Source organism: Nelumbo nucifera, chromosome 5, assembly GCF_055504915.1.
Source record: "Nelumbo nucifera cultivar China Antique chromosome 5, China Antique-T2T, whole genome shotgun sequence".
NCBI classification, from domain to species: Eukaryota; Viridiplantae; Streptophyta; class Magnoliopsida; order Proteales; family Nelumbonaceae; genus Nelumbo; species Nelumbo nucifera.
In genome coordinates this window covers 80,318,022-80,333,209 of record NC_142653.1, presented here as the reverse complement: position 1 = coordinate 80,333,209, position 15,188 = coordinate 80,318,022, and the positions used below count along the sequence as shown (strand labels likewise).

General features: G+C 39.5%; 1 protein-coding gene across 1 annotated transcript; it reads right to left on the bottom strand.

Moving 5' to 3' along the window:
• Positions 1–10,249: 10,249 nt before the first annotated feature.
• LOC104593846 (beta-amyrin 28-monooxygenase-like) lies at positions 10,250–14,758 on the bottom strand. Its single transcript, XM_010253877.3, has 3 exons — positions 13,714–14,758; positions 11,481–11,668; positions 10,250–10,736 (listed from the first exon to the last, which is right to left on the bottom strand). Exons 1-3 carry the CDS (start codon positions 14,681–14,683, stop codon positions 10,437–10,439), a joined length of 1,458 nt encoding a protein of 485 aa, XP_010252179.1. The 5' UTR covers positions 14,684–14,758; the 3' UTR covers positions 10,250–10,436.
• Positions 14,759–15,188: the final 430 nt, after the last annotated feature.

Genomic DNA, 15,188 nt, shown 5'->3' with positions numbered 1-15,188 from the left:
ACCAAATTTCATCTCAAAACTCCCCTGTTCAACCCTTCATCAAGCCAAAATTCTATTTGGAACTCCCTCATTCCCCCATTCACCTCGCTGGTCTGACCCAGTTAGGAGCAAACTTCCGAGCTGATTTTCCTTGTCTTACATGGTGTGTCTTTGGTACCTTATCGCCTTCTTTGAATTTCCAAGGCTTTAACAGTTTGTTGAAGTTGGAAGCCATGAGTTGTTTGTATTTAATTTGTTTTTGTAGTGATTTTTCTTGGGTTTCATTTATACATTCTAATTTATCACTAAGCATTTAGTTCATCTCGTCCATCTGAAAACGTTTTCCCATTGCGTAAGCTACTATGGCAGATAAGGTTTGTATTTCTGCCAATAAGACTGCTTCTTGGCCGTAGACTAAAGAGTATGGAGTTGTCTGTATGCTTTTTCCTAATTTTTATGCAATAAGCCGAGAGCATTTTAGACAACTTATCGGTCTAGTCCTTTTAGTTTTCGGCTACCCTCTTGCTTAGCATCTTCAGCAAAGTCTTATTAGTTGCCTCTGCTTGCCCATTCCCTTGTAGATAGTAGGTCGTTGATGTTCCTAGTCATGCCCCGTACTATTTCAATAAGTCCTGGACTTCCTGGTTCTTGATAGATAACCCATTATCCATAAGTATCCTCATCAGGACCCCAAACTAGTGGATTATGTGTTACCTTAAGAAATCTACAATATTCTCTACGCAACTCCTTCTAAATGGTATGGCCTCCGCCCATTTTGTAAAGTAATCTATGGCCACAATGATGAAGCAATAACCTCTAGAGGGCAGATGTATTTTGCCTATTAGGTCTACCCCGCTCCCAAGTGTGGAAAGGCCATGGTGTGAAGGTCATTGGCTGGTCGGTGTATCTATTAGCCATGTACTTGGCATGTGTGGCACTTACGTACATGTTTTTGGGTATCCTCCTACATGGTTGGCCAGTAGAAACATAAGTGCATAATATGGTTATGCAAGGCCATTTATCCTTGGTATGGGGCTGGTCCAGAGCTATGAGCTGCATCCAATGCTTCTTCTATTTCCTCACTAGCCAGGCAGTGCAGAGGCTTCCTTGTGTAGGACTTCCTGTATAGCACTCCATTTTGCAAGTAACACCTTTTGGCTTCGGTTAGAAGTTTCCTTTGCAAAACTGGGTTGACTGGTGTAATACCATTCTGGATGTAATCTATGTACATGTCTCTTCAATCCACATCACCCACTATGAGGCATTGATTTTTATCTGCCTTCAGTATACATTCTCATAGTTGTTTTGTATCTTGGTCGAGTCTGCTTTCTTCTCTGGCCAATAATATCCCAACCTTTGCAACCTCCAGTAAAGTGTTGACATTACATCTCCGCAATAGGCTTTGCGAGTTTCATTCAGGACCATTGATGTTTCCTTGGGTCCTAGGCACCTTACCCTTACTCTATCTGCCATTCTGTGATATAACACCCCATTTAACAATTGGAACCTCAAAAGAATCCTGCCATCTTGCATCGCTGCCGTTGGGTTACTTATTTTCTGTATTATACTACATCTCCAATCTTCTTTTTTGACATTATACTTTGTCTTAACCTAGTAACCCAATCTTTTTGTTAATGGCTCACACTACATCTGAGTTGCTATGGTGATTGGGCTCTCACTTGTTTGTATCTTAGATCCCAGGGTGGCTAGTGCAACGACATACCTATTTTTTGCCCTATTCTAGTGCTCATAGGTTACTTCCAGATCTCTGGTCAACCTTCAGATCAGTGTTCTATATGGCAGGATTGTCAACTCTTTCACCGTTGTGCTGATTTCCATTTGTCCAATAACTAGTTTGGAGTCCCCTACTACTTTTACCTTCTTTGCCCCAGAATCCCTTTCTATTGTTAGGCCTAGCACTAGTGCCTCATATTCTACAATGTTGTGCGAGCAGGGGAATTGTAGTTTGAATGAGTAGGCTGAAGTTTCTCTAGCAAGCAAAGTCAATGTGACTCCGACTCTTGTGGAGGAGTTTGTACTACTACCATCAAACATTAGGGTCCATTTTGCATCATCTACTACTACGATGAGGGGAAGTTCTCCAAGAATTTCTTCAAAGATGGGGAAGTCATCATTAATGGGGAAGGCAGCTAGGAGATCTACGACCGCCTGACATCTAATTCCCTTGGGCTGGGTATACTCGATGTTGTATTCGCTCAACTGCATCATCCACTTTACTAGTCTTCCAAAGAGTGGGGGTTTGTCTATGAAGTATTGGTGTGTTCGGAAGCGTGTCGTTAACCACTTCAGAACACTAGTTTTAATATTTATAAATTTTACGATTCTCAAAGTAACTACAAAACACAATTAGTGGTGAGAAAGGGGTCATATCCACAGGGAAGCGAGGGAAAAATTGTTACGTACTTCAATCCAGACAAAATAACCAGATTTGAGATTGCAAAAATACAAAATTTAATTAACTGAACTAGAATCCATTAAAATAAAATTCTAACAATGTTGAATTTAAAAATTGCAGAAAAATAAATAAATAACAAAAATAAAAAAACTAAATAAAAAACCTACAACTCGGTCAGAGGTAGCAGTCTCCAGATCTATCCTTTGACCCTCGAACTCCTCGAGCTGGGCCTTCCATCTTACCTAGCCGTATTTCAGATTCAGAAAGGAAGACAAAATTTAAATTTGATAAAAATAAATTGTAGAAATAAAATAAAAACTAAAAATTAAAGAACAGAAAATAAAAACACGCGTAAAAAGTAATTCTAAAACTATGGGAAACTGGTTGGGATCCGGATCCAGAGGTGGCAGTAGTGGCTAGGCAAACTACAAGTAGGAACCTCTCCTCTTGCCTGGGCGTTCTCCTCTTCCTCTACCCTTGAACTTCTCAAGAACAGCCTTCCATCTTACCTGAGAGCAGAATCCAACCGAAATTAAATCTAAAAGATTACTAGAATAAAAATAACATAAAATAAAATAAAGAAAATGAAAGGGATGGTTAATCAAATCCAGTGGCAGTAGTTGCAGGTTGGTTGGACTACTTGTAGGAACCCCTCCTGAAAAGATCTGGGCGTTCTTCCCTTCTACAACCCTTGAACTCATCAAGAAACCTTAGTCTTGTGAACTGTGTGAATTGACTAACCCCTTCTCAAGGGCCCTTGGGGTCCTTTTTATAGAGAATGGTGGACAAAACTGGGATTAGAGAGGAAGAGATGGGCAGCTCTTGGGTTTATACAAAAATATAGGCACCCTAGAGTTTGAGAATGGAGGGAGGTTTGGGCGCCTAGAATGGAGGGAGCAGATTTGGGCAGCTAGAGTTGGAGAAATGTGATTGGTTGGTGTGATGTGGTGCCCTAAGGTGATTGGTTGAGGTTTAAGGCGTGAGGTGTATGGTTAGGTTGCTACTTAGGGAGAGATCTAAGGGTATGAGAGGTTGCTAAGGCTTGGATGGTTGAGATTAGATGTTAGGAGAGAGTGAAGGGTGGAGATTTGATAGCCTAGGGCAGTTAGGGTTGGTTAGAGGTGAAAAGAATGAGTGGGGAGGCGCCCTAGGGTTTCCTAAGGAGAGGGGAGTATGCTAATTCAGTAGGAGGGGCACCTATCTGGGTTTGGCATATAGGAGGCGCCCTCCTATGCTCAGTTTTTCATAGAAACACCCCCTCTCTCAAACCCTCAACCTCCTCAAACCCGTACAGTAGATGATCAATTCATGTAGCTTCAACAGCTGTTCCTAAATGAGCAACAGTCCATCGAGATTAGAGAGCCGAATAGGACAGCTAACTGAAGCCAAGAAGAGGAGAGGAGTAGAGCAATTACCGAGTCAACCGGTTGTGAGTCCTAGGAATCAGCCCCCAGGTTTTCCTCCACAACAAATTCAACCACTTCCTAAGAACCCTCAACCTAAAAGTACCAAGGCTATTACAACCTTAAGGAGTGGAAGGATTTTAGAGGACCCATGTGAGAAAAAGATAGTCAGTGAAAAGGAGCAAGAAGACCCTAAATTTGGGGGAAAAGAATAAGGAAATGAAACTTTAGAAGAAGAGCCCATAGTGAACAAACTTGTAGTCCCCTTTCCAACTGCACTCATAGTCGGGCCATTGTGAAAGAAGAAAGAGACCCACAACGAGGAGAGCAGGGAAGACCATATTAACTTCCCTCTCCTTAACGTGGTCCAACATAGCCCAGCCTATGCCAAGTTTTTAAAAGAGCTATGTACTCAAATGATAGAGCCACGATCGACTCCATAAAGAATAATGCTCTCGGCAGATGTTAGTGTAGCTCTCCTAAACCACTTTCCCCGAAAAATGAAAGACCTTAGTGCCCCTCTCATAAGCTATGTCATCTCTAGATTCACCTTCGATCAAACCTTATTTTATCTCGGGGTCAGTATAAATATGCTTCTGTCCATTCATGATAGGTTTAGGATCAGTGAGTTAGAACCTACCCCGATAATTCTGTAACTCGCTGAGTGGTCAATCAAGACTCCTCGAAGTGTTATTGAGGACGTCATTGTCAAGGTAGAGGGTTGTCACTTCCTAGTGGATTTTATCATCCCAAACATGACCCCAATTGAGGAACTGAACCACATCCTGATAATCTTAAGATGTCTGTTTCTAGCAACAGCCAATGCAAACACTAATTGTAAATCGGGAGAAATTGACATTTCATTTGGGGAGCAGAAGGTCTAGTTAAATGTTTTTTAGTGCTTTTAAGTATCTAGACCTAGGGAGAGATGGATTCATGGTAGATGTAGTGGATGACTTTTTAGATGACCTGTCTACCCCTTGGTTAGCCAAATCCGAACCCTGTCTGTGGAAAGATGAAAGTGAGTCAGAGAGTATAGATGGGAACAGTGCGTTAATGTGTCCAGCTGAAGATGTTAAACTTAGCGCTGGTTGGGAGGCAACCCAACATAATATTTAGTTTTTCCGCTTTTAGGATTTGAGTTCTTGTTCTTTTCTTGATTCGAGATCAGGTGGCAGACCTTGAACCCCTCAAGAAAACCTTATTGATTGTTCCCTTTGGCCCAAGTCCTTTTTGCATCAGCCTAGTCATGCCATTAGGGACATTGGCATTTAAGTTGGGGGTGAGGAAAGAGAGAGAAAATTTAAAAGAAAAAAAGAGAAGCTAAGCCTTTAAATATGTAAAATTAAAATTTCATTGAAAATTTTAAATTTTTTTCCATTAAAAGAGATTAGCAAATAGAAAAAGTTGAAGAAACTGATAAAAGAATATTGAATTTTGTAGAAATTGGTAGCAAGTGATAGGATTTAAAATTGGTCTTATTTGAATATTGTCGAAACCGTTTAGAAATTGGAAAATACTCCCAAGTTTGCCCTTGCCAAGATAAGAAGAGAAAGATGGAGAAATTAGACAAAAATTCTTCAAATTGTTAGAAATAGTGGAATACCCTGAACACAGTATTACAAAAAAAAATAAAAAAGAAAAAGAGAATAAAAGGTCAATGGACACCCTAGACTTAGTAATTGGGTCTCTTCACCTAAGTCAAGTGTTGAGATTCGCGTCAAACGGAAAAGGAAATGCCAAAGACAATCACCTAACACTTAGTAACCGGGTCTCTTCACCTAAGGCAAGTATTGAGATTCACATAAAAATGGTGGAAGGTAACAAAAAATAAGTATGCATATTAAGTTCAGGGGTAGAAATCCGCTTTCAAAAGTGATAATAAGAATACATGTCTGATTTTAAAAATCAATCTCAGCTTATCAAGACAGTCTGCAAATGGAAGGGTAAATAAAATTTTTAAGCCAAGTTTCTGTAATATTCAAAGTAAGACAGTTTTACCCCTTAAGCCCAATACTGATCTATATAGAGTTTGAGAATTCTAGAATCAGGGTGCTAGACTAATTCTATTAGGGATGATCTTGAGATGGGAAGGATCTCTATGATCAGTGTAATTTTAAGGCTGCATTGCTAAAGGACTATCAATGGTTAAGTTGGGGATGTGATAACTCTACATTTTAATGCCTTAAGGGCATCATTTCAGGGGTATTTTTAGCCTTAAAATAGTCAAAGTATGCCCTTTTCCCAGCTAAATTCGTTATTGTGACCTCTGAGGGTCTCTATGCAAATTTTGGGGAAAACTGGGAAGTTTTCATGGTTGAAATGTAGATTTTGGGAAGCTAGTGTGAAGTTCAGTTGAGAGAGGGGATGTTTTTGTAAAAAACTGGAAGCAGGAGGGCGCCTCCTAACTGCTAAACCCAGTTTGGCGCCCCTCCTACTGTATTAGCATGCTCCCCACGCCTTAGCAAACCCTAGGGCGCCTTTTAACCCATTTTTTTCACTCTTAACAAACCTTATCCGCCCTTAGCTGCTAAATCGTCACCTTCCGTCACTTCTAATCTCCACCATTATTCTAGGGCACTCTCTTTTTAGCACTCTAAACCTAGGAGCCACCTAGCTTATAATCTTCACCATTCAGCCTTTAGCCATTAAATCCCAGCTTCACATAATATTGGGTGCCTTCTCCTTTTATTCTCAGCCTTAGGATCACCCTAGAACCATACTAACCCTTCATTCTAAACCCTAGGGCACCCATATTTTTGCTAAAACCCAGTTGCCGCCCCCCTCTTTCTCTCTATTCCCAATTGTGTCCACCCTTCTCTATAAAAAGGACCCCAGAGGCCCTGTAGAAGGGGTTGGTCAATTCACCCAATTAATAAGGCTAAGGTTTATTGAGGAGTTCAAGGGTTGTAGAAAGGGAGGACGCCCAGTTCTTGTCAATAGGGGTTCCTGCAAGCTGTTTAACCATTCTACCACTACCGCCACTGGATCTTATCAACCATTCTTTTCTTTTCTTTATTTTCTTTTTTGTTATTTTTATTTCTACAATCTTTTCTATTTATTTCTTGTTCGTTTCTCTACTTTGCAGATTTGAATTCGTTTGGTTCAAGGCTAAGGTGTCTCGAGTGGTTCGAGGGTTGTAGAAAGGACAAACGCCTGATTCTTGTCAGAAGGGGTTTCTCCAAGTTTTCTGGCCAATCTGCAGCTACCACCACCGGATCCGAATTCTAGATCAACTTTGTTTATTTCTTTTATTTCTTTTATTGATTCCCATACTTCATTAAATTCTGAACATTTAATTTCAACAATAATAGATTTTATTTTCGTATTTTCTGTCATTCCCGATTGCATTATCTTGTCTGGATCTAATTATATATTAATTTTTCATTTGCTTCCCTGTGGATACGACCCGTTCTCACAAATTTACTACGTTAGTAGTTGTTTGAGAAACGGTAAAAATTATAAACGTTTAAACTGGTGTTCTGGGGTGTTTAACGACGCGCTTCCAGACACACCAGTGCATCTACAAGGTCCATGTATATTTGATTGTAACCATTGTATGCATCTAAGGAGGAGAACAACTGGTTCCTGGCATCAATAAGAATATCCATGTTCAGCAATGGGAATTCATCTTTGGGGCAGGCCCCACTTAGGTCCCTAAAGTCGACGCAACACCTAAGGTAGGGGTGGAAAAAGTTAGTGCACTAGTCCTTTACTGATATTCATGAGCTAATCTATTAGGATCTGGGTACTAACCTTAGTTGACCATCTTTCTTTTTGATTGGGACCACATTGGCTAACCATTGTATGTAAGCAATTGGTTTGATGAAACCCACTTCAGGAGTCGTCCAACCTCCCTTTTGATCTTCAAGGCTATCTCTGGCTTGAAAACTCTCTGTGGTTGTTTCTTAGGTTTGAACTTAGGATCGATGCAGAGCGAGTGCTTGACTAGTGCTAAGTCCAATCCAAGCATTTGATCGTACGACCAGGCAAACACATCCTAGAATTTTGTCGATATGAGAGAAAAAGAAAGTTTATTTGTATTTGACATGTATTCTAGTTTTGCGATTGGAGAAAAGAAAGTCTTTATACCTCCTAAGAGATACAACAACTTCTTTATTTGTTCAGGTTCTAATATGGCCGACACATACAACGACCTTTTCTCTACTCCTTCAGTGGCCATATTAATTTCTTTTAGGGGTTCTTCCACAGCGCCATTGGAGTCTTGCATGTGACTCGGGGTTGCGTAGTTTTCATCATAATATTCCACAATGTCTTTGTTGTGTTCCTGTTACTAACATAGTTTCAGTATTTTTCTTATTGCTATTTGTATGTTTAAGTATTTTATATTGTACTTCAAGGTTGTTGAGTTTTCTTTTGTCTATTCAGAGTCTTCTTGTGATGAGATCATCGCAATATCCTTGCACGGAAATTCCACAGTGGTGTAGTAATTTTGATTGAGATAAGATTTATAGTATGTGCAATTTTCTTTTCTTTTTGTGAAAACATGTAGATTACAATGATTGACCAATTTTTGAAAGCTATATCATAATGCAATAATAAAATAATTCATACCTCTTGGATGGATTTCTTTGTGGCCGGTATGTCGACGTCTTTATACTCTACGATTGTGTAGTAGCTTTCCCCGTTCTCATCTGTCACCCATACACACCTGGACCATTTCTTTCTTTCTGGGGCTGTTGGAGGCTCACTTGCTGGGTTCGGCAATCGGACAGTTTCCACCTTGGCCACTCTAGTCTCTCCTTCCTTAGCAAGCTTCATGTAATATATTGCGCCCTAAAGGTGGGTCTCTATTCTGTCGAATGGGACGCAAGTGGCTGGGATCTTGACAATGCGGCCTCTATGCTTGGCATTTATGCATCGGTGATATGTGGATGGGACCGGTGCCAAGCCATGTATCACAAGTTGCCCCAACAAGGCGTGATATGCCATTCTTCCATAAATCACTTGGAACTCTTGGTTGATGTAGAATGGCCCAAAAGCCACCGGCAACTCAATTGACCCCTCTATGACAGACGCATTCCCATTAAAGTTCGTGACTTCCATGGGCAACCCTTTAACGATCTACTTTTGTATGTTCATGAGCTACAGGGTCTGGAGGGAAGTCAAATTTATGGAGCTTCCCTGATCAATCAACGAGCACTACATCTCATATCCCCCTATTTTGGCCATGATGTACAGAAGCCAGTTTTGGTGGGGGTCTATGGCTAGCATGTCGTTCAGGGCAAACTCTATGTGGGACTTGTCCATGCAATGAGGTTTGAGTGGCCTCCCTTGATGGCAAGTCATCGCATCGTGGCACTAGCTCCCTGCTCACTGAGGAACTGTTGCAAATCTGGGCTTTGCTCGAACCACTGGATCAGCATGTCTGGATGGTTACCCCCTGGCGTTCCTACCACATTTATACTACCCCCTTAGGGATGTGCAGGGAGGGGGTTGGTCTCTACTTGAATCGGCTTCCTCTTGACAAATTCATCTAACTTTACTTTTTGCACGAAAAGTTGTCAGAGGGTAAAACAGTCCATTAAATCATGGTTCAGTGACTGGTCGTAGTTGCACCCCCCCCCTCACCCCCTTGTGCCTTTCTTTCTCAGGGTCAACTCTGGGTGGTGGTGGTGGCAAGCTGATTACACGATCTTCCACCAGCCTGTTCATGATCATAATAACTTCACTTTTGCTACAGGCACAAGGGGGAGGGGCTGGTGGTAATGGGCAGCTCCATCGATCTGGGTGGTGGTCTAAGAAAGCGTTTTTTCACGTTTTCTCATTTCATACCATTGCTAGCAACAATTTGTTGATGTGGCATTGAAAAATGCCTCAAGTGGTAGCAATGGAACCAAACAACAAATAATGCCATTTTCTCAGAAAATGATAGACCATTGCAACATCATTTTCTAACATAATGGCCATGGGGAAATGGCATTGGTTGCAAACAGGCACTAAGTGAGCCTAGACCTCCTGCAAGCAAAAACTTCACTCACATAGCGTCCATCTGCATATTGGGAATATCTCATGTATGTATGTTAAATTCATGGGGAGATTTTCCTGAATGTGTAGTAGTTGGACGCACATATATACTTTTACAAGGTGTGCAGAGTTTTTGCTTGTAGCAAATCCCATTGCGTATTAAGTGAGCAAGGGTCATATCTCCTACAATTAAATACTTTGTTCACACATCATCTAGCAAAACATTGGAAATATCTCCCACACATGTTCCAAATTTGCAGCTGGATTCACTTGCTTTGAGAGTGTCTGAAGATTACTATTTGCTCTTTGACTTTGAGAGTGTCTGAAGATTAACTTTCTTTGAGAGTGTTTGCAGGCAAAGTCCCCCTTGCCCAACGCACCAAAGAATTTAATAAGTTGTAACCGGAGATACCAGCTTGGGATGTTTTCTCTTTGACTGTTTGATTAAAATACAAACAGGGAGTTAGACTACTTGCATGTGATCTTTTATTTCATTTTATTTATTGTACACTCATCAGTATTCCCCACAAGAAAAGAAAACAAAAACTAGACAATACAGACTTTGCCCTATTAAGGATAGGCAACAAGTACAAACATTTCAGAAAGAAAACAAAGAAATACAAAGCTCGATCGGCATCCTCTTCACCAACTTAAGCTTTGTGAGCGTGAAGGCGGATGGGAAGTCCTTGGGCAGGCATTGGCATTGGGTCGACGATGATCTTCTCGTTAGGCAGAATTTTGTCCCACTTGAACCTCTTCACCACATTGTGCATGAACACAAGTATTTCTAATCGAGCATACTCTTTCCCTGGGCACATTCTGGGTCCTCCTCCGAATGGAACATATGTATAAGGAGCTGGTCCACTTCCATCGAACCTCGATGGGTCAAACTTCTCAGGCTCCGGGAAGTACTCTGGATTCCTGTGTGTGGAATTGGCAGCCCAGTATAACTGCAACCAAATTCATTACGATCATCACTACTAGCTAAGAGAGCTGATTTAATCAATTATACCGGTTTTGGTTTTATGATCTTGTCTCGATTAATAATTGGATCAAGATTAGATCTGTCGTTTTCAATCAATTAAAACCCCTTTTTTATTCAATTTTCATTTTTTGTGTCATGGGTCTACACAACAGGAGTAGCCCATCTGCAATTACCTAGGTAAATTTTTCTTAAGAAACACTTACCCGGGTAAGTGTATTTATCCATGTTCTTTTATTTCTCATGTAAATAAGGTAATGACCATTTTAATCATAAAAATCTATTATTAAAAATGACATTTTTGTCCCATTTAAGTGTTAGCAATTTTCCCCCTAGGTGGGAAAGTTATTTACGAAAATAAATTTTCCCTAATCCCCACATAAATCTGAAAAAAAAACATGAAATTCTTGGTCAATGGGAAACAACTTTCCACCCTCTCAAAATCTGAAAAAAGAACACTCCTTTTATATTTAAGTCATAAATTTTATAGACAGTATATAAGATAATTTTGGTTAAAATTACATGTTTTATCAATACAGTATAATCGACCCAATTATCCCGATTAATAACTGGTTCCAGTTCTGGGCCTAATATTATGGAACGAGGTTCGAAACTGGTGCACCCTATTCCAAACCAGACCCGACCATTGACAGCCATAGAGTAATTCATTCAGAAATAATAAATCAGAATGCAAGCTTATTAGTTTATTTACCTTCCATCCCTTTGGAACGGAGAAACCTTGAAAGGTGAAATCCATAAGGGCCTCTCTGAAAGCTCCCTGAAGGGGTGGTGCAAGTCTCATCACTTCACTTGCCACATTCCATGAGTACCTCATCTTCTGCAAGTCATCCCAATTCAACCTCTCGCCGGGGGGTTTAGACTTTGAGATCTCCATTTGCTCTGCGACCCAATAAAGAACAAACTGATTTAGACTTTACAACTCATGAACTCATTTTTCAAATCATTAACCATTCCATTTAACTTTCATGGGGATGGGAAATGCTGCGTAAAGGGCCTCCTTGCGATTACTTTAACTAATCCATTGATTTAATGACAGAATCTATCAATCAAATTCAATTCCCAGTTCAGTAAAGGCTTGTCTATTTTCAATAAATAAAGGAGAAACAACAATTTGAGAAAAAACTCTTAAGACTGTGTTTGGTTGCAATGCAAATAAATTTGCACTGATGTAAAATTATGGCAGTGCAAATGATTTGAGTATAAATTCTGACCTATTTTTGTTTCAAATTTTAGCCTACTTTATTTAATGGCAGTACAAATGAAGTAAATTAAGACACGAAATAGAATAAAGTAAAATCCAAAACAAAATTAAACAAGAATTTGCATCTTTTACATTTGCACTCCCATGCATTTATTTGTACTAGTGCAAATAAATTTGCACTGGAACTAAATAAGGAAATTTAGAAGTTTGTTAAAGGATTTTCTTTTAACTTTCTATTTTTCTCTTATTTCCATCAAATCAGTCATAGCCTTAGGAAAAAAAAAAAAAACTTGAACATTTCCTGAAGCCCAATTTGTTTGTGTACTTAACTAATTATGGCAAGCTCTTTAATTTTCTGCAATCAAAAGGTGAGAAAGTATCAACTAACAATTCAAATATCCTAAGGCTCAGTTTGGAAAGTGTGTAAATACAAATATATGTAATACAAATACATTAAAAATATTATAAAGTGCAACGTTTTGCACTCTACATTTTATATTTGTACTCCTTCCAAACTGAGCCTAAGGCTCTATTTGGTTGCATAGCGAATTTCATGCATTGGTATAAATGATAAGAGTGCAAATTAACAGAGTATAAATCATAGTATTTGACCTTAATTGATCTATTTTCTTTTAATAGATAAAATAAAAGGCTATTTACCAAAACAAAGGGAAATATAGAATGTAAAATGATATGGTCATATGGAAGAGATAAGAAGAGGAAGGTTATTTCTTTTGGAAATAGGAAGCAAATTGATATAATTTCAACTTTATATGCAAAGAAATTAAGGTAGTTAAATCAGTTTTTAGGCTCAGTTTGGAAGGAGTACAAATACGAATACGTAGTGTAAATACATACAAAATAATACAAAATACAATGTCTACATATTTGTATTTGTACTCCTTTTGATTTGGAAAGAGTACAAATACAAAATACGCACAATATAAATACATCTAAGGCTCAGTTTAGAAAGAATACAAATACAAATATGTACTGTGCAAATACAGGTTTAGTAAAATACAAAGTTTTGCACTATCAATGGATATAAATGAAACAAAAAAAAAATGCAAATTTTATATGAGATCAGATTGCAAATGAAAATTTAAAGGGTAAATTACTTCAACCTCCCTGAAGTTTGATAATTGCAATCATCTCCCTTGAACTTTTTAATACAATTGCAAGTAGACCCCCTCTCTATTAGAATGCTCTAACAAGAGATAGAAAATGTCCAAAACATCCATGCAGACCAAAATGCTTATTTTCTAAATTTTCTCTTCATATTAATCAGTACCTCAAACCTTTCAATTTCTTTTCCAACTTTACCTTTTATATCAACCATTCAAAGGTAAAACTATATAACTTTAAATTCTCTTATTCTTTTACTATTTATAAAGTTTGTATTGATTTTTTCTGTAAAATCCAACCTCAATAGTAACTGTATGGGTATTTGGGACATTTGTATGCCTCTTGTTGAAAGTTTCTAGCAACAGTAAAAAACTTGAAAGGAGGTTTCAGCAATTTACCCAAATTTAAAACCCGTTAACAAACGAGGCCTAAATAATTAATTGACTGAAGAGATCTCCGAATCCGTCATCAGAGCTTTTACCATTTTAAGTCGTAGCAGAAAGAAGCGGACGTACGATTGAAGGTTCATTAAAAGAAATAAATTTTTTACGGGTGGAGAACTGGAGTCTGAGTTCAGTGAATTCTGAATAGATCTTACCTTTGTAGACTTCATTGTAGATTTCAGGAAGCTCTGCGAGATACTTCATGACGAAAGTAATGGCAGCGCTGGCCGTGTCGTGGCCGCCGATGAGTAAACCCAAGATCTTATCGGCGATGTCTCTTTCGTTCATGAATTGGCCGTCCTCGTCGGTGTAGAGGAGCATGTGAGACAGTATATCTTGCGTGGGCGAGGCCCTGTTCTCGGCCAGATCGATCTTTCGTTGCTTGATGATAGCCAGAAGCTCCTTCCTGATCTCGTTGGAAGCTTTGATTCCTTTGTTGAATGGTGTCCCGGGAAGATTGATGGGTATGGAAATGATACCAGACGCCAAGGCGTTGAACGGGTCGGCGAACTTAGCGACGTGATCGGGATCTTCGATGCTCAAGAAAAGTCGGCAAGCCAACCAGAAGGTGAAGCGCTTGGCCAGCGGGAACACAGTCACCTCGTCCCGGTCATCCCAGCTGGCCTTGAAGTGTCTCTGTGCGATTGTGTCCATGATCCCGATGTACCTATGCAGTGCTTCGGGTTTGAGGAACTGGGGAAGCAATTTTCGCATCTTTTTGGCTTCCTCTTTGGAGGAGGTCTGGGTGGAAGAAGGGAATATCTTGTCGACGGAGCGTGGCCACCAGGCGGTGACAAGCTTGTTCTCGTTGGAGAACAAGAACTTGTTCCCGTTGGGGCCGCAGACTACTGCGGTGTTCTCGCCAAGCAACGAAGTCTTGAAGATTTCCTTGGAGAACTTGGCCATCCGGTCGAAGAAGAATTTCTCAGGGATACCTTTCCGCCCCAGAGAAAAGAATTCGATACTTTCGCCGACGAACGGCAGGCCCATCCGGCCCGGCGGGAGCTTTTTGCCGGGTGCATGGGAGGTGTGTTTGTAGACCAGGTAACGAAGAGAAAGAGAAAGGAAGAGAACAACCAGGAGAAGCAAAGAGAGGAAGAGCAGCTCCATGTCGTTGCTGCTCATGTGGTGAGAGAGATGATGACTGACTGATGAGTGAGTACTCAAGCTTGAGAATTGAGATGTTCTCGGCAATTTGAAGAGGCTTAAATAGGCTCATGATCAGCTTTAAACAGCCTTAATCTGTTCATCAAGTCAAACAAAGTGCACTTGAAAATATAAATCAATAAATATATATGTTGTCCGGACTGGTCTAATATAGTGATCTGTGCTGGATTGGGGTAGCCTATCATTTTTCTTTGATTTAATTTAATTAATTTAATTTAATTTAATTAAACATTTTTCTTTGATTAAATGATTATAATCACTTTGGGATAGTGGTGAAGTTTCAATTTTTCATATTCCAATAATGACCCCCCCCCCCCCCCCCCCCCCCCCCCTTTCTGCTAAGTTGAGTGTTGCAAAAAGTTAATATATCAAAATATTTATTGAGAAATTTCTATAAAATGGAAATTGTAATGAAAAAATAAGAAAAAAAAATCTATAAAAACGCAGAATTAAAACAAATATA